Below are 23,915 nucleotides of genomic sequence, written 5' to 3'. Positions count from 1 at the left end.
GTATCCCCATAAAAATAATTATTCTTTCATATCTTGCTCAACTATGATGGAATACTCTCCACTTGCCTGAAGGAGTGCAGCTCCAATAGCACCAAGAAACTCGACACCATCCATGACAAATCAATCCACTTGACTGGCACCCCATCGCCCATTCAGCCCCTCAAGCCTGCTCCATCATTCAATAAGATCATGGCTGATCTGGTTGTGGCCTCAACTCCACATCCCCACCTACCCCCAATAACTTGACTCCCTTGTTAGTCAAGAATATATCACCAAGACTCCTTAGACAGCACCTTCCAAATCCATGACCACTACCATGTAGAAGGACAAGGGCAGCAGACAAATGGGAACATCAACACCTGGAAGTTCCCATTCAAGCCACTCAACATCCTGACTTGGAAAAATATCAAAGTTCCTTCACTGTCACTGGGTCAAAATCCTGGAACTCTCTCCCAAACAGCATTGTGGGTGTACCTACACCACATGGACTGAAGCGGTTCAAGAAGGCAGCTCACCACCACCTTCTCAAGGGCAATTAGGGATGGGCAATAAATGCTGGTCCAGGCAGCAAAGCCCACATCCCGTGAATGAATAAAAAAAAAGAAACCCCTGCCTTAAAAATATTCATTGACCCTGCCACCACTGTCCTCTGGGGAAGAAAGTTCCAAAGATTCATGACCCTCTGAGTGAAAAAAATTCTTCTCAACACCATTTTAAATGGGAGACCCCTTATTTTTAAACTGTGTCCTCGAGTTCTTTCCCACAGGGGAAGCATCCTCTCAGCATCCACCCTGTCAAGTCCCCTATGGATCTTATATGTTTCAATAAGATCACTCTCAATCTTCTAAACTCAAATAATGATTCTACAAATCTAACAGAACAGAAGTTTTGAATGCCTGTAATTGTACCAAGTTTTCAATTTAGTTTGAAATCACCATATCATTTGATTTATTTTCACCCTGTGATCATTGATGTGAGCTTGGAAATGGGATATTTTCCACTTTTGTCACTCAAAGTTAACTTTATGAGCTAACAAAGCAGGTACGTGACTGACTGGGTGCAGAATTCTAAAGTCCCCCCACCCCACCCCATGCTTTCCCCAAGAATATGCCTTAAACGCATGCATTTTAATTTTCTATACCTGGAGAAATACCTGGCATTTCAAATTTTCCCTGCACTGCCTTAGAGAAAGAGTTCCAGTCTTACCTTTTATCTCTTTCCAATGTGAAAGGGTTCATACGCTGGCACTGGGGTAGGAAGTCTGACATTGCCGTAAAGGTGACTAACATTTAGTTGGTTCCTATCCAACTGTAACAATACCATCTGTGCAAAGCCACAACATTTGCAAGTTTGCCTCCAGATGTAAACAAAACTGTCAAGCTATTATTTTGTATGATTAGTGAAAGATCCAAAATTCAGAGTAAAGAGAGGTGGGAGCAACAGCATCATTCACAGCTTGAATTTATGTAACACATTCAACCTGGAAAATATCTCAAGTTGATTCACAAGGAGCAATTATCAAACCAGGTTTGACACTGAGCCATGTAGCAATGTATTGGGTAGTCAAAAGGTTGGTCAAAAAGGTAAGATTTAAGGAGCGTCTTAAAGGACAAAAGTGATGTAGAGAGTTTAGGAGGGAATAGCATAACTGAACTCACAGTCACCAATGGTGGACTGATGAATGTCGGGGCCATGCAAGAGGCCAGAATTGGGAGGAGTACAGGTATCTTGGAGAGTTGTGCAGCTGGAGGTGAATACAGAGAGAGGTATTGGGGAGGCCATCGCTGGATGAAATTGAGGATGTGAATTTTAAAATCGAGGCATTGTCAGACCAGGAGCCAGTGTAGGTCAGTGAGCACAGGGGTGATGGGTGAACTGCTCTTGGTGCAATTTAGGACACAGGAAGCAGAGTTTTGAATGACCTCAAATTTACGTAAGGAAGAATGTAGGATGCCAGCCAGGAATGCATTAGAATCATCAAGCCTAGAGGTAACTAAGGCATGGATCAGGGATGAGGCAAGGGTGGACAATGTTACAGAGGTGGAAATAGGCAGTCTTAATGATGCTATGGGTATGTGGTTGAAAACTCACCTGGGGATTAAATACGTCACCAAGTTTGCAAGCTGATTGGTTCAAACAAAGGCTCGGATGAGGGTTTTCACAGCAGATTAGCTGAGGCAGGGCTGTAGGGGGGGGAGGGGGGCAATGTCATGGAGGTGGAAGTAGGTGCCCTTGGTGACGGAGCAGATATGGGGTGGGAAGCTCATCTCAGAGCCAGGTAAGAAGGCAAGGAAGCAAAGGGACTGGTTCAGCCTCAGGCAGCAGCCAAGGAGCGGGATGGAGTCTGTGCCTGGGGGACAGAGTTTGTGGCAGTATGAATGGGCAGTGTACCTTTCCCCCCCTTTGCCCAGGGTTGGATGACTATCATTTTGTAGCCCTACAAAACAGCATTGAGCTTCAGGTGCCGGCCACTGAGCCAAGGCTGAGGAGGAGAATGAATGAATTGACCGGCGCTGGGAAGACTACCACTAGGGGGCGCTGCGTTGGGAGCGCGCGCGCGCGTGCCAGCCCGGGGGCGCGCGCAGGGATGGTGACGAGCCCAGGTAAGCAGCGATTTAGAGGCACCTTTGATGGATTTCCGTCCGCCTTAACCTCCTGAAGGTGGGAATTTAGACCTCCCTGAGCTCCTCTGCGGGGCCCGGGTGTTTTAAATCCGCCCCCCTCACCCCCGAGCCGCCGCTTTCGGCGCTGAAGAGGGAATCGGCTTTAGGCCGCACTCATCCCCGGCCTCGAGTTAAGTCATGGCCGCCTATGGACACCCGTTACCCCGGGCGGGGGAGTCACGGCTCCATTGAAACTAGAGCAGGAATTCGGATTTAAAGCAAGCTCCATCCTTTCAGCAGTGTGGGGAGTTCCCCCCGGTCACCCCTGGTGTTTGACAGTTGGGAGTCTGGCCATTTGTGCCTGGCTAGCAACCACTTTTAAAGTTGCAAATATTTTTGTTCCAAATCAGACCTCCTTCAGTGTGGTTGGAGTTGGATTTCATCACGGTGCGTTTTATTTGTAAGTCCCCTGCTGAGCTCGAGTCTGCTTGAGTGTTGGTGATAATGTGCCTTGGGGGTGGGGGGGGGGGGGGGGGGGGGGGGTGGAATATATGCTTTATGCCAATGTTTGTGGTCATTTTGATGTTTTGTGTCAGGTTACCCTCACCCAGCGATGGATCTGTTACTACTGGTGTTTCTTCAGCCAGTTGAGGCATCTTGTCTAGCCATCCTGCCCTTACTCTCTGGAACACTCTCCTTTGCATCTGCCTTATGTCCCTCCCTCTCTTCAAAACCCTCCTCCGGTCCCTTCTCTGGAAGATTTACCATAACTTCTTTCTAACTACTTTTTAATAAATTTTCACCTGTATTGCCACATTCTTTTAAATGCCATTATCGCTTCTGGTCCCCTTTTATATTTGCTAATGTTGTAGAAAGCATAGAATCATCAGGTAAAGCCTCTCCATCTGCTCATGTGTGTTTTGAGCACATCCCTGACCCCCCCCCCCCCCCCCCCCCCCTTTGGTTCTCTGATCTGTTCTTCCTTGCTGTTCGCTATTCTCAACCAACATTACTAAAATTGATTATCTGTTCATTATCACATTGCTGTTTGTAAACTGGCTGCTGTGTTTTCTGCATTGCAACAGAGACCATTTCAAAAGTACTTAATTGGCTGTAAAGTGCTTATGGAAGCTGTCAAAGGTGTTATAAATGCTGGTTAGTTCTATCTGCAAAGCTGTGAGATGGTACTTTTTGCTGTAAAGGAAAAATTATATAGTTAGGAAAATTTATAATTGCCCAACAGTTGAAGCAGTTAAAAGGGCAAACAGGATCTTGGGCTTCATAAAAAGAGGCAAGGAAGCTATGTTGAAAAATTGTTGATTTCGCTTCATTTGGAGTATAATAAATTCTGGTCATTGAAGGTTTTAAGGATATGAAGTCTTTAGAGAAGGTGCAGAAGAGATTGACAGGAATGGCTCCAGGGATGAGGAACTTCAGTTACGTGGATCAAGTGGAGAAGCTGTGGTTGTTTTCCTTAAAGAAGGGAAGGTTGAGAGGAGATTTGATAGAGAGTTTCAAAATCATGATGGGAGTAGAGAGAGAAACTATTTCCATTGGTGGATGGATGGAGAATTGGAGGATACAGGTTTAAGGCAAAAGAACCAGCATGAGGAAAAACTTTATCTGAAGGGAGACAAATTGCAGGGCTGTGGAGGAAATGGTGCAGGTGTGGGATGAGCTAAGGTGAGCTGGCATGGACATGATGGGCTGAATAACCTTCACTGTGCCCTAACCATTCTATGCTGACTGATTTTCATTCCCCAAATTGTCATTGTGCAAAAGTGCCACAGTACCATCACTGGGCTTTGTTGGAATTCTGGTGACAGTGCTGCGGGAAAAGGTGACTATCACTATCCCGTTTTTGTATGGATACAGGATGGATGAGTTTGGTCAGTGAAAAATGTAGAGAAAAAAAATGGATCACTTGATGTGCAGGTTCTAGTGAGTATCATCCTTCTCTAAGTAGAGGGGTCTTGCTCAGCTCAGCAGTACAGGTTGCACACTGTCCATCCTTGCATAGACTATGCTGCATGGTATGGGAAGCTGTACTGTTTTACTACGGGCCAATAACAGGTGGCTTTGGGCTTTGACCATCTACAAATGCCCACACACCTCATCCCACCTCCTTCAAAACCAGAGAAGATACTACTAACAATGCCAACACTAATATATCCTTTAATAATAAAACAATTAAAATAACAAGTGGTTGAAAGAAGTAATCCACCTCATTCAGCAACCACCCATTGCGGAAAGCTTCGATTGAGTCAGCAGGCACCATCTACCTGCATCAAAGCTCAAAACATGGATAAGCAGCTGGAGAGTCTTTGCCTGATGATTCTATGTTTTCTACAACAAAGGCAAATATAAAAGAGGATCAGAAGTGATAATGGCATTTAAAAGAATGTGGCATTACAGATGAAAATTTATTAAAAGTTGTTAGAAGAACCTTTATTAAACACTGCTTTGACCTCAAATGGAGTATTGTGTCCAGTTCTGGGCACCACATTTTAGGAAGGACTTGAACGCTCAAGAGAGGGTGCAGAACAGATTCATGGGAATAGCTCTGGGGATGAGAGGCTTCAGTGACATGGATAGATTGGAGAAGTTGAGGTTGTTCTCCTTAGAGAAGCAAAGGTTGAGAGGAAATTTGATAGAGATTTTCAGAGTCATGAGGGGTCTTGGCAGAGTAGATAAGGAGAAACTGTTCCCATTGGTAGAAGGATCGAGAAAGAGAGGACACAGCTTTAAGGTGATTGGCAAAAGAACCAAAGGCAACATGAGGAAAAACTTTTACACAGCGAGTGATTAGGATCTGGAATGAACTGCCTGAGAGATGGTGGAGGTAGATTCAAACATGGTTTTCAAAAGGGAATTGGATAACTATCTGAAGAAAAAAAATTGCAAGGCTATGTGGCAAAGACGGGGCAATGGGACTAGGTAAGGTGGTCTTTCATAGAGTCAGCATGGAGTCAATGGGCTGAATGGCCTCCTGTGCAATAACCATTCAATGATTCTTGTTAAGAATATTGATGTGCTCATTTATGAAAATATGACCGTTCATAAATTTTTAAGTAGCATTCCCGGGCCACCTGATTGGTGGAATTAGTGAGTAAATTAAAATAAGGCAAGGTGAAATGCTACTATGAGTAATTTTGCAAAGTGAATTTTGAAAAATAAAAGCAAAGACTTCTGGCACATTCTGTTTGGTGTTCATCTACAGATGTAGCTTTTAATTGGGTCCCAGACTTTTGAGTGTTATCTGAATTCAAATTTCCACCCTTGTGGGATTTCCCTGAGATGGAAGATGATCAGGTCAGCAGTTGTGATTCTCAAACAGTGGACAATGCATTTACTCACTGAACCACAAATATATAATTTTGTTACATAGTCACTGGACTCACATTGGTATTTCACAGGCAGCACAACACAATGAATTCTTCTTTATTTTGAGAGGCACATAAATGAAGAGTCAATGAAAATCCAAGGACCTAAGCATACCTCCAGAGAACATGCATCTCATTTTCCTGCGATTAACCAGTTTTCCTCTTGCCGATAGCAATAATTGCAAACTAAAGACTAGCTGTGAAGTTGGAAGTCAAGTAACTTCAGCACCTAGACAGCTCCTTTTTTCCAAATCAGAAAGTGCCCTAATGAAAGCAAGCATTCTCAACCAGAAATTTGATGGAATTGGCTAGGAGATGGCAGTTTCTCTATTTGACTACCCCAAACTTCCCAACAGTGCCGGAACAAGGCTCCTCTCATCCATAGCTTCTGCCACTTACCACAGTGGATTCTGCAGTCGATGATGGGGCTTGGCTCTCCTGTTGCAACCATGACAAGATGATGGAAGCTTGCAAAACTGTTAAATTATTAGCCACATCTTTTTAGCAAGAGAACAGGAGCCCCTTCCAGGCTATTCCGAGACCCCCTCCCCCAGTACTGTCCATGCTCAGGACAACTGTTTCTAACTACTTATTGGCAATAAACCACAGGTATTTTATACACCCTCCACCTGTCCATTTATCACGCAGGGAGCACAGAGAAGAGACTTTAGGCTAACCAGAATTTACAGCATTTTCTTATCCACAGAAAGAATATTTAGATTAAATTATTGAACTGCAGTCCTTCCGCATTTCAAAATGACTTCTGGCAATGTGATCCTAAGCAGCAAACTTATCCTATTAGTTTTGGTTTAGTTAGGATCAGTTGCTCCCTCTACAATACAGTATTTTTCAGTCCTATTGCTTTGTTACAGGCAAGAGGGTTTAGTCTGTGCAGGAAAGTGTCAATCTGCACTACGGATGGATTGCACTCTGAGGAATAGTAAGTGGAACAGAATTTAATAAACTCTGGATTAAATTTGCGCCAGATCATGGCTGAATGTGACATCAGTGCTTTTTTTAAATCACAGTTACTGCATTATTCTTGTTATTTCCTATGGTTGAGCCAGGACTGCATTTGCACTGCCCTCAATTTGTAGACATAACTTGCAGAATGCACAGTTTTATCTGTTGTTAGGGCACTGCACTGATATTTGAGGAGGGCCCAATGGTTTTGAGTATTAGTGGCAAAAAGCTGCAAGTCAAATTTACAAATCATTGGTATTAATGTCTTGATTCATGATCTTACACTTCTGCTTGCTCTGAGAGGCAGTGGCCCCTGATAAATGGTTGATGCACATCTCATGACAAGAAATTGCTGGAGACACAATCCAGGTGATTGGCACAGGATTCAATGGCCTAAACTTGGCCTCGTGCCACTGTTTAACTTCCATTTAGGTTTGGGTTTATTTATTTCAGCTAAGACAAATTCCAGGGCCACCACTTAATGATCTGAAAGTAGATTAGACGCTAAGGAAATGCTTTAAATCACTTGTTCAGCTCTCATAATGGCTCATTCGGCAAACACAGTATGTAACTGGGTTTAATTTCTGGTTTGATCTTTGTCAGCATGGCATAGGGGAGGAGAAATCCACAATTAGCTTCAGCATCCCCAGATCTAAAGCAGAGAAAATTACATAATATTCACAGTATAGAAACAGGACTTCGGCTCACCTGGTTGGTGCCAACCATTCATGTTCCACTTGAATCTCCTCCCACCCTATTTCATCTAACCCTGTGAGCATGCCCTTCTATTCCTTTCTTCCTTGTGTATTCCACATTTTTAACCATTCTATAAGTAAAGAAGTTCTCCTGAATTCCCTATTGTCTTTATTAGTTTATGGAAGCTGGTTTTGGTCTCCCGACAAGTGAAAACATCTTCTCTATATCTAGAATGCAGTACTCAGAATTAAATGCAGTTCTCTAAATGGGGTTGAACCATACTTCAGGACTAGGCTGCATTCCTAGTTTAACCCAATTCAAAATGGCCTCCCTTCTTACGGAATCATAGAGTGATTACAGCACAAAAGGAGGCCCTTTGGCCTGTCAAGTATGTGCTAGCTCACTGCAAGAGTAAGTTAGTAGTTGCACTCTCTGGCCTTCTCCCATTACCCTTATTTTACTTTTCCCTCTTGAGCTTATCCAATTCCCCTCTGAAAGCCACAATTGAATCTGCCTCCACCACCCTTTCAGGCTGTGCATTCCAGATCGTAACTACTTCTTCATGCCAGGCTTATGTGGTAAACAAACATGCACACCCATAAATACCCAACATAATTGTGTCTAGTCAACCAGGGTTACCACTCCTGCTAGGAGTGTACCTGTGTGGACATCAACTGAAGGAAGGACATGCTTCTCCTTGGATGAACAGCTTATCAGCGCTCGCTAAGTAAGTACACACACAAACGGTCCCTTGAATGGGGTACAAGAGGTTGCCTTGTGCCAGCAGAATTGTACCTTATCAAGGAGTCAAGTCCTTCCGCAAAGAAGCTGAGGAGAAAAGGACAACTCTGCAACCCCACTCCAACTCTGAAACAGTATCTATATTAAGCATCACTAGCTGCAGTGTACAGCTGTAGGAGCTGTATGGCATAATGTTGCTTGTACCTAAGATGGTGAAGATCCAGCAGACAAAATCTCACACATGTAGCTCAATTTTGGGCAATAAAATGTAGTCCTAGTCCTTATTAAAATAGGTAGTTATTGTCACTGGAACATCTGCCATGAAAAGCATCTTGTTTAACAAAAAAGAAACCCCGGAGGGGAGTCTACACTGGGTGCATATATATTACAGAATTTACATAATTTTTTTGCTCACGTTTGCTGGGACAATTTTAAAATCTTCCTCGGGGTCAAAGGTTTTATCTGCAGTGCTGTAATCTTTTCTGAATTAGGGCTGCTATTTTGAACATCAAACCCAGGCTGCCCTCCCCAGGGATCTTGGCTGACTCCTCATTTTGCTGCATATCTTAAATTTATGCAATGCCCTATCCCAACCGTTTCATTTTTAAATATTTTTTTCCTCTCCCAGCCATGATAATTGCTGAAACATTGAAGCGTCATTGTGGTGTAAGGGGATGGTTACCTAAGGTGCGTGAGATATTGACGCAATGCTACCACCAGGTTTAATTGGTGCCAATAAGTAACGGGGAGGATCACACTGGAAGCTTTTTGTGTGAAGTTTTTAATTCATCAGCTCAAATTACTGCTACTGCTGCTGTTGTCATTGCTCATGAGAGACCCACAACCATCTTTGTGTCATACAGCTTAAAATTGCTCTCTGCAGGCACATGAAAAGATTGGGGCAATACTATAATTGGACTACTGGGCCTTTCTCACAGGTCAAGTGGATAAGGGAGATGTAGTGTGCCAATGTTGCACAGACAACCATTAAACTTCACTCAAATGCCAGTGACAGCATTTGGGGTGTGTGAGTAGATCCATATAATACAAATTCATAGATGGGATCCTCCATCCATATGAAACAAACACAAGGAGTATTATTTCCAGCAAAGGTCAGTGCACATAGAAAGAGCAAGAGAGTGAAAAGGATAATCCAGGTATTAAATGACTGCGATATAAAAAGAGATTAGGGAGGCTAGGTATATTCTCAATTTAATAAAAAAAGAAAGACTTGCATTTATGTAATGCTTTTCACAAACACCGGACTTCTCAAAACACTTTACAACCAATTATATACTTTTTGAAGTGTAGCTACTGTCGTCGGAAACACAGCAGCCAATCTGCACACAGCAAGCTCCCACAAACAGTACTCTAATAACGAGTAGGTAATTTGTTTTACTGATGTTGACTGAGGGCTAAATATTGTCTGGGACACCAGGGATAACTCCCCTGCTCTTCTTCAAAATGTTGGGATCTTTTACATCCACCCGAGCAGGCAGATGGGGTCTCAGTTTAATGTCTCATCCGAAAGACGACACCTCCAAGAATGCACTCCCTCAATACTGCACTAGGAGTGTCAGTCTTGATTTTTGTGTTCGAGCCCTGAACTTCCCGAGTGGGACCTGAAAAAGTGCATTTGGTATCTTTAAAACCTACGTGTTCAACCAGGCCTTGTGTCTACTTCTGAAAGTCCAGACCAAGTGTTGGTCATTATTGTGTGAAGCTGATATCAGTTCTAAATTCTTCCTTATTTATCTCTACTTTTTAAATGCTTACGCAGTCCTGCTCCTGCAATGTTACCCAGCACTACCCCTATAATATTCCAGATCTACCTTCCTGCCTGCTGTGATTGCTACTCTGCCCTTTTGGCTGTAGATTTCAACATTTCCTTGGCTCTGTTGATTGCTGCTTAACATTGGTTGGCCATGTTGAGTGTTGGGGCTCTTGTGCTTTTTCTGACTTTATCTGTGCCACTTATAGAGTCTTTGTGGTCCTCAGTTTCCTTTCTAGGTGTAGTACTTTGCCCTCCCTATATTAAATATTATCTACCAGTGTTCTATCCACATATGCTTTTTTGTCCAACATTTTCTATAATTTCTGAGGTGCCTCCTCCAATTCTACTGCCATTCTAGTTTGGTTTCACCAAATTTGGCCAATTTTCATCACAATTAAGGTAATTGGGTAAATTAGAAGCCCTAAGACTGATATACTTTGCTCAGAAATGCCCCCTTTTCCCATCCAGTATACCTCCTCTAACAAGTACTTGTGGATTGGTGTAGTTAACCATCCTGAAAGCCACAAAGCGATTTGAGGTGGATGAGAAAGGGTGTTGCACCATGATTAATGTTGAGTGAGATTTATCAGTTAGTCTTAATGCTGTGGATGAGGCAAAAACCAGCCTGAAGGGATTCACATAGGAAGGGACGGACACAGGATTTGATGCAACAACACACTCCACCATCTGAGAGAGGGTAGTGTGGATTTGGAGAGGATGGGGGTAAGAAGCTGATGGTCGCAGTAATTTTGAAAGGATTGGGAGGGGAAATAGACCCTTGGTAAAGGCATTAAACCAGTTTAATTAACACTCCACCCTGCTCTCATGCCCACATGTCTGTCCTTGGCCTGCTGCATTGTTCCAGTGAAGCCCAACGCAAACTGGAGGAACAGCACCTCATCCTCCAACTAGGCACTTTACAGCCTTCCGGACTGAATACTGAGTTCAACAACTTTAGATCTTGAACTCCCTCCTCCATCCCCACCCCCTTTCCGTTTCTTCCCCCTTCCCTTTATTTTTTCCAATAATTTATATAGATTTTTCTTTTCCCACCTATTTCCATTATTTTTAAATCTATATCTTTTATGCCCTGTTAGTCTTTCCACCCCACCCCCACTAGAGCTGTACCTTGAGTGTCCTGCCATCCATTCTTAATTAGCACATTCGTTTAGATAATATCACCAACTTCAACACCTCTTTGTTCTTCTGTCTGTGACATCTTTTGATTATCTGCTCCTATCACTGCTTGCTTGTCCCTACAACCACACCACCCCCTCCACTTCTCTCCCCCCACCTTAAACCAGTTTATATTTCACCCCTCTCCTAATATTCACTCAGTTCTGTTGAAGGATCATGAGGACTCGAAATGTCAACTCTTTTCTTCTCCGCTGATGCTGCCAGACCTGCTGAGTAATTCTGTTTTTGTTTTTAATTTGCTTTTGTTGGCTCAGGGTTTGGTTTTTCTTACTATGTGTATGCTGTTCACAATGTGTGGTTGACTGGCTTACTTCTTCCTTTCCTAGCAGGCACTATCAGTATAACACTATCCCTGACCAGCTGAAAATAACATGGCATACTTCTGGTATTATAGAAAATCAGATGATCAAAAAGCACAATGCTGTGATGATTCGGGTTAAACCACAACTCGATTGCCTGATACCTGTTTCAGGGTTTATAGCAAAATTTGTAAAAGCATTTGAAAGGAATCCATGGAAATGAGCGATACCAGCAGGACTGACCGTGAAATTCTTGATGACAGCTACTCCATGGAAACAGCTGGCAGCACATGAAGAGTCAATATTGAGTCCATTTTAATATAATGCAAGTGGATTTTACAGCGTTGTTCAATGGAGATATCATGGGAATTCTCAAATCCGTCCATACACTTTTCAGTACAGTCTACTTCTGTTAATTCAATGGGTTTCTTGTAGAAATATTCAGATGAATCCATTTAAACACCGCACAGGAGGTATTATTCTCACAATTTCAATTTAAGAGTGGGCTGTATTTGAATTACCTTGCCCCTCCCTACCTCTGTAACCTCCTACAACCATCCGAGAACTGTGTTCTTCCAGCTCTGCCCTCGTGCATCTTCCACCTCCTTTGTACCACCATTGGTGATTGTGCCTACAGCAGTAGTCTAAACCTAAGCGCTGGGATTCCCTATCTTGGAACCCTGGCTATTTTTATTCCTCTCTCTCTTCCTAAATATAATACCATGCTGCTGCCCCTCACCTGCTGACCCCATTTCATGCAGCACCTTATGACACCTTTGCACACTTTTCCATGGTTTAAAGTGGGGAAATGCTTGCAATATACTCTTGCTTGTTTTCCACCTTTGCTCTTGAGTGAGTCACGGAGGTGAGCTTCTGAACTCTTACTTGAATGGACCACAGCTAAATCATGGATTGAATTTCAGATTATTTGGATTGGTTTCAGTTCTCTGAAGCCAAAGTTTAGATGATCAGAAAGCCCCGAGTATTTGGCTTGAACTGTATGAACATGGGAGATACTAAAACTGTAAGCCCAATGGCCAGTTTGGCAGTTTTCTATGTTCACAGAGGACATTGCCTGACCTCCAAGAGAGAGTTTAGCAATCGGCTTTAAATTAGGAGCAGTTTCCTGCTGTGTTTTTACTGTGCAATGTAGGCAATGGATTGTGGTAACCCAAACTCCATTCACATTAGTCTGCTGCAGCCAGGAGACAAGGGAAACTTTCATTCTTTAGTCCAGCTCAAAATCCTAAAAGTAAAGGATCAGTGTCTAGTCACTGTACCACCCAATTCCCCCTACTTAACACAGGATTTTGTTTGGGCCTCTGACAGAATTGGCCCAATCAACAGTAAACACATAACATGACTGAATTCTAAACCTTTAAATAGTTTAGTCTGCCAGATGAGATTCAACCCAAATAGAAGCAACTTACGCCAGTGTTCTGAAGCATTTTTTGTGCTTTGGACTCGTGCCCACTGAGAATCCAACTCACGCCACTTAGGCCGAGGGGAATGAATTTGAACTCTGGTCCCAAAGACAAAAGAGTGTTTTAATCAACTGTACCACCCAGTTCCCTGGGATTCCTGCAAACCCAGAATCCTGCAAATAATTCACTTCTCAGTATTGTCCTTTGTCAGTGTGGTGATGTGATATTGCAGTAGTGGAAGCTGTACCAGTGCAAAATGATATTCAAGACAACCCTAATCCACTACAGTGTAAATACGGTTGAAGAAAGCAGCCTTGCCACCACTGAATGAGACTCACTCAGAGCAAATGGTCTTTTTTACCTTGCATCCTCAAAGTGATAACATTTCCCTCCGATATGATGTATATTCTTTTCCTCAGTGAAATAGAGCCATAGAACGATAGAAAAGTTACAGCCCATCTTGTCCTTGCCAGCCCGAGGACACCCAGGTGCCCTTTCTAATCCCACCTTCCTGCACCCGGCCCATAGCCCTGCAGCTTACAGCACTTAAGGTGCAGATCCAGGTACTTTTTAAGAGTTTAGAGTTTCTGCCTGTACCACCAACTTGGGCAGCGAATTCCAGACACCCACTACCCTCTGCATAAAAAAGTTCTTCCTCATGTCCCCCCTACACCTTCTGCCACTTATCTTGAATCTATGTCCCCTGGTTCTAGAATTCTCCACCAAGGGCAACAATTTTATCCTATCCATTCTATGTATTCCCCTCATAATTTTGTACACCTCAATCAAGTCACCTCTCAGCCTTCTTTGTTCTAAGAAAAATAACCCCAACCTTTCCAATCTCTCCTCGTAGCTACACTTTTCTAACCCTGGCAACATTCTTGTAAACCTCTGCACTCTCTCCAGAGCAATTATGTCCTTCCTGTAATGTGGTGACCAGAACTGCACACAATACACCAGTTGTGGCCTCACCAGTGTTTTATACAATTCCAACATTATATCCTTACTTTTATGTTCTGTACCTCTGCCAATGAAGGAGAGCATTCCATATGCCTTCCGTACTATCTTGTCTACTTGAACTGCTGCCTTCAGGGACCTGTGTACTTGTACACTAAGATCTCACACTTCATCTACCCCTCTTAGTATATTCCCATTTATTGTGTAATCCCTATAACTGTTTGACCTCACACTTCTCCTGTGTGTGTTGTTGCCTTGCTACCAAGTACTCCTATCATCTTTGTGTACAGTTTTGGTTCCATTGTAATGGAAATAACTTCTTCCATCAATCTCAAGATTGTGTGTTTGGAGTCACAAACATTAAGCAAGCAGGGGATGAAATGGGACACAGTGTCATCCAGGAGTCCCATTCCAGCCCCTCTCCTTCCCCCACCCCCACAACAAATAAGCAAAAATGGAGCTTTCACTAATGTGCAGAATGTTCCAATAAGTCAGAAATGCATAGGGAGAAAACTGTAAGCCCAATGGCCAGTTTGGCAGTTTTCTATGTTCACAGAGGCTGCAGCAATACAGCTTTCAAGATAGTTACAGCAGGTGGCATTTATATAGCGCCTTTGATATAGTAAAATGCCTCAAGGCACTTCACAGGAGCATTATCAAATAAAATTTGACACTGACCCACATAAGAAGATTACAGGGCAAAATGACCAAAGTGGTATGTATTAATGACTGTCCTAAGGGGGAAGAGAGGTGGAGAGTTTTAGTGAGGGGGTTTCCAGAGCTTAAGGCTTCAGCAGCTGAAGGCATGGCCACCAGTGGTGGAGCAATTAAAACTGGGGATGCTTAAGAGGCCAGAATTGAAGGAGTGCAGAGATCTCGCAGGGTTATGAGGCTGAACTAGGTTGGTGGGGGGTGGGGGGAGGCAGGTGGTTGCAAGGCCATGCAAGGGATTCGAAAACAAGGATTAGAATTTTAAAACAGGTATTACTCAATTCGGAGCAAGTGCAGCCAAGGGTTAATGGGCGAATGGGATTTGGTGCAAGTTTGGAATAGGTGGCAGAGTTTTGGATGAGCTTATGTTTATGGAAACAAGCTTCAAATCAGGGTGGGCCAATTTCTTACTGTTGCACTCTCTAATCTAGGCAGCTTGCTTTGTGGCACCACCTTATCTGAAGTCAGGTCTTGATGTAGCCAATTTCTCGCTGCAGGTCAGAGGCAAGGTCCACTTTCTCTCGTCAATAACCAAAATTGGACACTGTCAGAGCAATGCATAATGTGAGGCCGGAGGTCCAGCTTCACACGTATGCTGCCAGTGAGTTTCTGAGCACCTTTGGCTCCGAACTCTTCCAAAGGCCGAAAAGGATGCATTCCTTACATTTGTCATCTCTTGTTTTGCATTGTTCATATAGCTAACAGGAGGTGATAGCAGGCATTGATGCCTTTCTCCGACTTTGATAATTAGTTTGGGGATCAGGTTAGTGACAGTGCAAATGGGACTTCCTGGTGAGAGCAATTTTGGCGAACAGCAGGTGATTTACAGCGAGCACTTTCATGGAAATTTCTGTACTCTTGAGAATTTGACTGAATGCATGAAACATAATACAATAATTGTCCCTATGTTACCCAAAGTGGATGTCTCCTCTCCTCCCCCTCTCATCCCATCCCTAGTTCGTGGTGGTTATATAGAGAGTAAACTCTGACTGCCAAGCAATCAGTAAAATTGGTCTGCAGCACACATACTGAAAATTCCCTTGTTACAGCCCTGCTGTGTAATGTAATACATAAGTCACAGCTTAAAGTGTTGTTGGCAGCACAATTAATGGATGAGACCTTCCGCTAGAAGTGTGCCCTAGATCTAACTATATAGTCATGCTCTAGGTATGTCATATCAGGAATTGATGTTACAGACACAGAATGTTTAGGCATTCAAATATTCGGAATCCGAACATTAGTCTTCTAAGGTTTATAATATTGAGTGCTATGAGGTATGGCTATTCCAAACTGAAATTGTTGTAAAAGATTGGCTTTGAATTAGTTGTTGCCTGAAAACATGTTAATATGTTCACCTGAAACAACCAAATAAAATAGCAGTAAGAGTACATATACTGCCACAACAAAATGGTCTAGACATTTAATGACAATGCCCTCCTTTTTCTGGGCATAAAATTGGTGCAAGAGCATTCAATATGGCACACACTTGCTCAGCCAGAAGTGTACTGACACCCCACCCTGCATAGGCATCAAGAGGGGTATCCAAGCCCCTCAGCTAAAGCAGGCATTAGGCCCTTTGCACTAGCACTTCTTTCATATCCCCTATACCAAATTGGTTTGCCATGACTGGCTATGTCCAGTAAAATGTTGTCTACACCTTTTGTAGGGTACAGATTCAGCAATGATATTGGAAAGAGAGTTGGATGAAAACTCAAAGGGGAATAATTTACAGGACCATAAGGAAAGAGCAGGGAAGTGAGATTAATTGAATAGCTCTACCAGGCACAATGGGCTGAATAGCCTCCTTCTGTTTCATTGAATGATTCTACACTTGTCCTTAAAGGCAGAGCCACAGGCAGTCATGTGAAAAGTTTAAGTTCTGTAAAATATGCTTGCCTGATTATGGAGTTGGTAGCAGCAGGACATCGCCCCTTGACATCATCGACATTACCATCGCTGAATGTCCCACTATCAACATCCTGAGGGTTACCATTGACCAGAAACTGAACTGGACTAGTCATATAAAATACTGTAACTACAAGAGCATATCAGAGGCTAGGAATCCTTTGGCAAGTAACTCATCTCCTGACTTCCCAAAGCCTGTCCACCATCTACAAGGCACAAGTCAGGAATGTGATGGAATACTCTCTACTTGCCTGGATGTCTGCAGCTCCAACAACACTCAAGAAGCTCAAAACCATCCAGGACAAAGCAGTCTGCTTGTTTGGCACCTCATCCACAAACATCTACTCCTTCCACCTCTGACGCACTGGCATCAGTGCACACCATCTACAAGGTGCACTACAGGAACTCACCAAGGCTCCTTTGACAGCACCTTCCAAACCCATAACCGCTACCATCTAGAAGGACAAGGGCAGCAGATGCATGGGAACACCACCACCTGGAAGTTCCTCTCCAAGCCACACACCATCCTGACTTGGAACTATATCGCCATTCCTTCACTGTCTCTGGGTCTAAATCCTCCCTAACAGCACTGGGTGTACCTACAACACATGGACTGCAGCGGTTCAAGAAGGCTGCTCACCACCACCTTCTCAAGGGCAATTAGGGATGGGCAATAAATGCTGGTCTAGCCAGCAGCTCCCATAACCCATGAACGATTTAAAAAAAGGACAGACATTCTACATGAGGACACCCAGCAGGTGTCTGCAAGTTGCTGGTATGACGCAAATGAAGCCCATGGTCCTATTTCGGGTGGGCCTCGGGCTTACCAATTGTGGCGCAGGATTGATCCCTGCGCTCGCCTGCATCTGAGCCAATTCTCAGTCGGTATGTGTTCCAGGATATCGAGCCATTCTCTGGGAAGTTGCCGTCAGCTCAGCTCATTGGGAACACTGTCATCTCTGAGTCATATGGCTGTGGGATACATTTTGCAATGGAATTTGAGTGCACAATTTAGACTGACAAGTCAGTGCAGTACTAAGGGGTATCACAGGTGCAGAGGTGCTTATTTCACATGCCATTTGTCAGATTTTAAAGTCTTTGCACCCCCTTTTAGGCAGAAATGGACTTGGCAGCAAAGCTTGGTTTTGAATTGACTATATTAGGACAAAGGATGAATTTATTCAAGTTCTCAGATAAACTAGGAATAAACTCAGGCAGTGATTTACAGTTTAATGAGTATTATACTACCCATGTCAAGATCTGGACTGTAGGGTACATGAATGGTCTCTCTCACAGCTTTGGTCTTCTGGTCTTCAAATCTCTCTCTTTTTCTCTCTCTCTCTCTCTCTCGATCTCAGACAGCCTCAAGGTCCCAGAATTTTTGCTATGAGTAAACTCCTTGGCATTATTTTCCCATTGTCGCACCACTTTGGCATCTTTTCCATACTATGCCCTATTTGCCACTTTATTATCCTACAAAGAAGAGTATGTCATAAAATGTTAGCTTCTAATAAAGTTAGATGTTTTTATACAAGTTATATTTTAACAATTAGTATTCTGTTAGTACCCCTAATAGTCTTACAAGACATTGAACTAAGGTCTCCCTCTGCCAGACATAAAAGATCTTATGGCACTTTTTTTCCAAAGATGAATAGGGGGCTTCTCTTTGTGTCTGTTAACATTTACCCCTCAGCTAACACTGCAAATGTGGGTCACTCATCTCTGTTATTTGTGGGGTCTTGCTGTGAAACACTTTGGGATCTGAAGGGTGAGACACTAATGCAAGTCTTCTTTCCACACAATTGATGGTTTGTTATTTCCCTTCCTTTTTCTCCAGACTGCTGATGTTATTTTTTTAGGGTTTATTAACCAACAGCGGCAATGGGTGTGAAGGGTCTCCAGGGGTTCGTGGATCACGCCTGTCCACAAACGAGCGTGTGGGTGGATTTGAAGGAGATGGCAGAGCAGTACCGGCATTCCCATCCTGGACATTCTCCTGTTGTGGTGGTGGATGCAATGGCATGTCTCCGGTACTGGTACACCCCAGAGGCCTGGGTGCATGGCGGGCAGTGGCGCGAGTACTTGCAGAGCCTCAACACCTTTGTGAGTTCGTTTTTAGCCATTGACATCAGGCTGGTGTTTTTCTTTGATGGGGTGATAGAACAGAAGAAAAGGGATGAATGGGTCAAGCGGCGGCTGAGGAACAACAGAGAAATAGCAAAAATCTTTCAGTATATTAAAGCAAAGACCTGCCAACCAGCAAGAGACATGTTCTTCATTCCCTCTGGGCTGGCTACATTCACTCGCTTTGCCTTGAAATCCATGGGCTTAAACACCATGTGTTCCCTGCAGGAGGCAGATTATGAAGTTGCCAGCTATGCCACGTTAAATGGTTGTATGGCAATCCTGGGTCAGGACACTGATTACCTCATTTACGACACTGTGCCATATCTCTCAGTTAGCAAGCTGCGACTAGACAAGTTGACGACTGTCATGTACTCTCGAGAAAAGCTCTGCCACACTCTCAGCCTGCAGCAGACAGACCTGCCACTTTTGGCCTGTCTTCTTGGCAACGATGTGGTGCCAGAAAAGGCAGTGGAACAACTGAAGCGCCAATGCTTGGCTAGATATACACCAAGTGACTCAAGAGTGAGACAGAAGAAGGAGGTGGTCGCGGCAATGGCACGTTACATCTCCGGTGTTTCCCATTCGCACGACGGTTTGAGGGAGGTGGAAAGAAATCTGCAACACGCTTCACCTGGAAGTTTGCTGGAGATGGGTGTGAGATCCTATTTACTGCCTGGTCAGTGCTCGCCCTGGCTTCCTCACAACAAAACATCTCCAGTGGCAGGTCAACGTGAAAATGCCACCTACCAAGACCAAAAGATTTTGGAGGTGTGTATATAACTCGCCATCTCAATTTTAGTAAGGTTGGTAACATATACTCAATGGAAAGCATTGATGATGCTGATTGTGATTGATTGTGTGCTGGCAGTACCTAAGCTATTAGGGTAACAAGTGTAGAGAAACTGCCCACTATTATTACTCCAAACCATTTTTGTAACATAGTAGAGAAACAGGAAAAAAAACCCGAGAGCTAAGGAACGTTTTTAACCAACGGTGTTTTAATTTTGAGATGTTTAGTTGGAGACAGTTTAATAATGAATTAGTACAATGCCATTTCACCTCTGGGACCCAGGATTATATCCAGGTCAAAGTCAAGGCTCTGATTGCCCTAACCGAAATGAGTTGGGCAGTTACAACCTTGTTGTAACTAGCTGAGAGTCCACAGTACAAACTAGCTTCACTTTGACACAGTGGACTCAGTATCCACCCTCATGTTAATTCCAATAATTGTATGTTGAGGAAGAATGAGTCTGAAGCTAGCCTGTACCTTAAAACAGGTTTATTTCCAAGACAGCAAAGTAAAGTCACAGGTTCTCACAGTTCTTCCCAGACACCCCAAGTGAACTGGTTTATTTACTCTTGCAAAGATTCCCTAATCCTTTCCCAATTGGAGATGGATTTGTGCTTAATTACCAATTTAAAGCACTTATTCTATTGCAGCACAAATTCAACATTAACACCTCATGCATTTATATAGCACCTTTCATGACTTTAGGATGTCCCAAACTGCTTTAGAGCCAATAAAGTCCTTTTGAAGTGCAGTCATGGTTGTAAAGTAGGAAAAGCAGCGGTCAATTTGTGCACAGCAAGGTTCCACAAACAGCAATGAGGTCAAAGTCAGATAACCTGCTTTAGTCTTGTTGGTTGAGAGCTAAATACTTGCCAGGACACTAGCGATAACCCCCCTGCTCTTCTTCAAGTAGTACCATGAGATCTTTTACGTCCACCTGAGAGGGTAACCAGGGCCTCGTTTTAATGATGAATCTGAAAGATGGAGGGTTTGCACTGCAGCAACTCACCAATATTACCTCAGTAATAGTTCCCTGCTCCATGATCTCTACTACTGGGAAAATCTAGACTAGCAATGCTGTGGGAACTTGGTAACTTCCAGGTTCCCTTTAAAGTTGCACACAATCCTCAACTTGGGTATGTATCACCATTCTTCTGTTGTCACTGGGTCAATATCCTGAATAATTCCCTACTTAACACTATCATGGGAGCATCATCACCACAAGGAACTGCAATGGATTAAGGAGACAGTCCACCATCTTTCCCAGCTGGGGATGGGAAATATATGCAAGCTTTGCCCACATCCTGTTAACGGATTTTAAAATTATGGTCAAAAAGCCTACTTGACGAGGATGGTTAATGTGGGAAGTGGTGATGTTGCATTGATGCAAAACTGCTTCCTCCACTGGGAGAAAATTGGCAGGCAGAGTGCAGACATAGATCTATATATAACCCATGGTATCTGTGAGCTGCAAAGGCTTAATGCTGGCACTCCCAAGTCAGGCACGGCAAACTAAGTTCCCTCAACAAAGTGCCTCAGTATCAGACTTAAAAGAGCACCCCAACTGTCTGCCTTTTCCCACGCCTCTCTGAATGAGATTGCCAAATTACTGGACCACACCCACTCAGAACTGTTCAAATTCACTTGATAGAAAACCCTCACATCTAGCAAGAGTCAACAGGATTTGCAGTTAAACCTCGGAAAAGGCACCACCTAATCAGATTTTCTGTTAATCACTTCTGTGTATTGGGTATAAAACTAGGACTGAGCTGTTGGTGGAAGAATATTTTCAATGGAGTACGGTGATTTAAAAGGAATGGCTTGTTCAAGTGGACCACCAGTAACCAAAGACCCTCAGTGGGCAGTAACAATATTAGTTGGTTAACCAATATGATTTTGTCAACTGATTTTTATTTTTAAACTGCTAAAATTAGAAGTAAATTGCATTTGTTTGTTGGGATCCTGTAGTCATACATATCAGTGTTAAACAAAATGTGATGAAGTGGACTGAATCCATATTTCTCTTTGCACTGTTGGTGCTCGGTCTAAGAAATGCAGATCTTGATTGTAGCCTTTCAGTTAGCATTTATTAGTGTGTGCACTTTTAAGGGATCAGCTTTAGCTCAGTCATAGCACTCTCAGCTCCAGAGCCAGAAGTTCATGGGTTGAAATCTCACTCTAGAGACTTGAGTCATAATCTAGGTTAACTTTTCAGTGCACAGCTAGGGAAAAATTTTATCCATCCCTCAACCAACATCACCTGAAAACAGCTCTTGTACAGTGAGATCTTGCTCTGCTCTGTTTCCTCCATTACAACAGTGACTACACTTCAAGAGTATGTGATTGGTTGTAAAGTGCTTTGGAATGTCCTGAGACCATGAAAGGTGCTATATAAATACAAATTATTTACTTTATCCTTTGCCTTAACCACAGAAAGAGAAGCGCTGTGATGAGCAAGCTGGCAGGTAGGATTGATTTATGAAAAGGAGCAGGATTGTTTAAACCTTAAAATCTTTTTCTAAGTCATTGGTTTTTCCAGTGATATATGTATGTATTTCAATTTTTTTTCCCAAACCACTAGCCACATGAAACCCTGGAACTCCCTCCCTAACAGCGCTGTGGATGTTCCTACACCACATGGACTGCAGAAGTTCAAGATGGCGGCTCACCACCACCTTCTCAAGGGCAACTAGGAATGGGCAATAAATGCTGGCCCAGCCAGCGACGCCCACATCCCACAAATGAATAAAAATAATTTACGACGTCACTGAACAAAGTGATCCAGAGTTTTCTTCCCATGTTACTGTTGTATTCTTATGAAACCATTTAGGAACAACTTCATTTATGATCATAATTTAACACTGGATAGGTGTTCACCACTTTCACCTTCCAGCCTCACTACCTCTGCCACCTGGAAGGACAAGGAGAGCAGGTTCATGGAGACATCTTCACCCAAGGCACACACCATTCTGACTTGGACATATATCGCCGTTCCTTCACTGTCGCTGGGCCAAAATCCTGGAACACCCTCCCAAATAGCCTTCACCCCACAGGCTGCAGTAGTTGATATCAATATACATATAAATACTGTGGCTACAAGAGCAGGTCAGAGGCTGGGAATCCTGCAGCGAGTAACTCACCTCCTGACTCTTCAAAGCCTGTCCACCATCAACAAGGCACAAGTCAGGACTGTGATGGAATACTCTCCACTTGCCTGGATATGTGCAGCTCCAACAACACTCAAGAAGCGTGACACCAAGCCTGACAAAACAGCCCATTTGATTGGCACCCCTTCCACAAACATTCACTCCCTCCACCACTGATGCACAGTAGCAGCAGTGTGTACCATCTACAAGATGCACTGCAGGAATTCAGAAAGGCTCCTTAGACAGCACCTTCCAAACCTGTGACCTCTATCACCTGAAAGGACAAGGGCAGTGGATACAAGGGAACACCACCACCAGGAAGTTCCCCTCCAAGCCACTCATCATCCTGACTTGGAACCATATAGCCGTTCCTTCACTATCGCTGGATTTTTCTCCTTAACAGCACTGTGGGTGAACCTATGTCACATGGACTGCAGCAGTTCAGGAGGGCCATTCACCACCAACCTCTCGAGGACAATTAGGAATGGGCAATAAATGCCAGCCTTAACAATAATTCCCACATGCACATTCATATTCTCATTACATCTGTTTTTTTAATGTAAAAAGGTTGCAAGGGAGCAGCATATCAAAGCAGAAAGCTACACAGTTTACAATGTCCTGAATGCTGGGGAGGTAGAGTGCAGCAACACTCTGGAGGATGAGTTAGATACTGAACTTCCTGGTCAAGCCATCGTTTACCGTCCTGCTCGACAGTCCATTTATGGCATTCTTCTAGCAACTGAACTAAGTAAGGATTTCTATCAATGTTTTGCGTGTTCTAAAGGCAGGTGACGCTTTTTCATGTAGAGAAGTGAGCTTTTGAGCATTAGCACACTTGTATTTATACCTACTGATTGAAATAACAGTCCCAGTGAACCCTAGTGAAGTTACTAAGCCTGACAATGCGAAGATGTTGAATTATTGCGCGCGCGGGCACACACACACACACACATATATACATCAATCTGAACCCTCAGGTTAATAACTGTGGGATGAATCTTCAATGTGCAGCTCTTAGGGGAATTTGATCATTAAATGGGGTCAGTTTTATCATTGAAGACATCAGGGGAGCTGAAATTAGTTTGCTTTTCATGCACAATCCCACCATGCCAGTTCCCCTGATGTCACTTTCTCATTTCAATAGACCACTAAGAAAACCAAGGAAATAAATGCTCAGAATCTAAATAACCATGGTGTAC

At 43.4% G+C, this 23,915-nt stretch overlaps 1 protein-coding gene across 5 annotated transcripts in view; it reads left to right on the top strand.

The window, feature by feature from the left end:
* The first annotated feature begins 2,536 nt into the window (after positions 1 to 2,536).
* Positions 2,537 to 23,915, top strand: part of fam120b (family with sequence similarity 120B) — a 57,797-nt gene continuing 36,418 nt past the window's right edge. For 4 of the 5 annotated variants that reach the window (XR_005946628.1, XM_041217297.1, XM_041217288.1 and 1 more), the window contains exons 1-2: positions 18,491 to 19,548; positions 23,284 to 23,464. Coding sequence is in view for 4 of the 5 variants with exons in the window: in XM_041217297.1 (XP_041073231.1) it covers positions 18,535 to 19,548; positions 23,284 to 23,464 (1,195 nt within the window). In the remaining variant the exon portion in view is untranslated. Of the gene's footprint in view, positions 2,604 to 18,490; positions 19,549 to 23,283; positions 23,465 to 23,915 lie in introns of those variants that run through there. The other variant, XM_041217279.1, reaches the window with a different exon arrangement.

This window comes from Carcharodon carcharias, chromosome 2 (assembly GCF_017639515.1).
Source record: "Carcharodon carcharias isolate sCarCar2 chromosome 2, sCarCar2.pri, whole genome shotgun sequence".
Classification (NCBI taxonomy): Eukaryota; Metazoa; Chordata; class Chondrichthyes; order Lamniformes; family Lamnidae; genus Carcharodon; species Carcharodon carcharias.
Note: the sequence above shows the minus strand (reverse complement) of the source record. Positions and strands in the feature narration are given on the sequence as shown.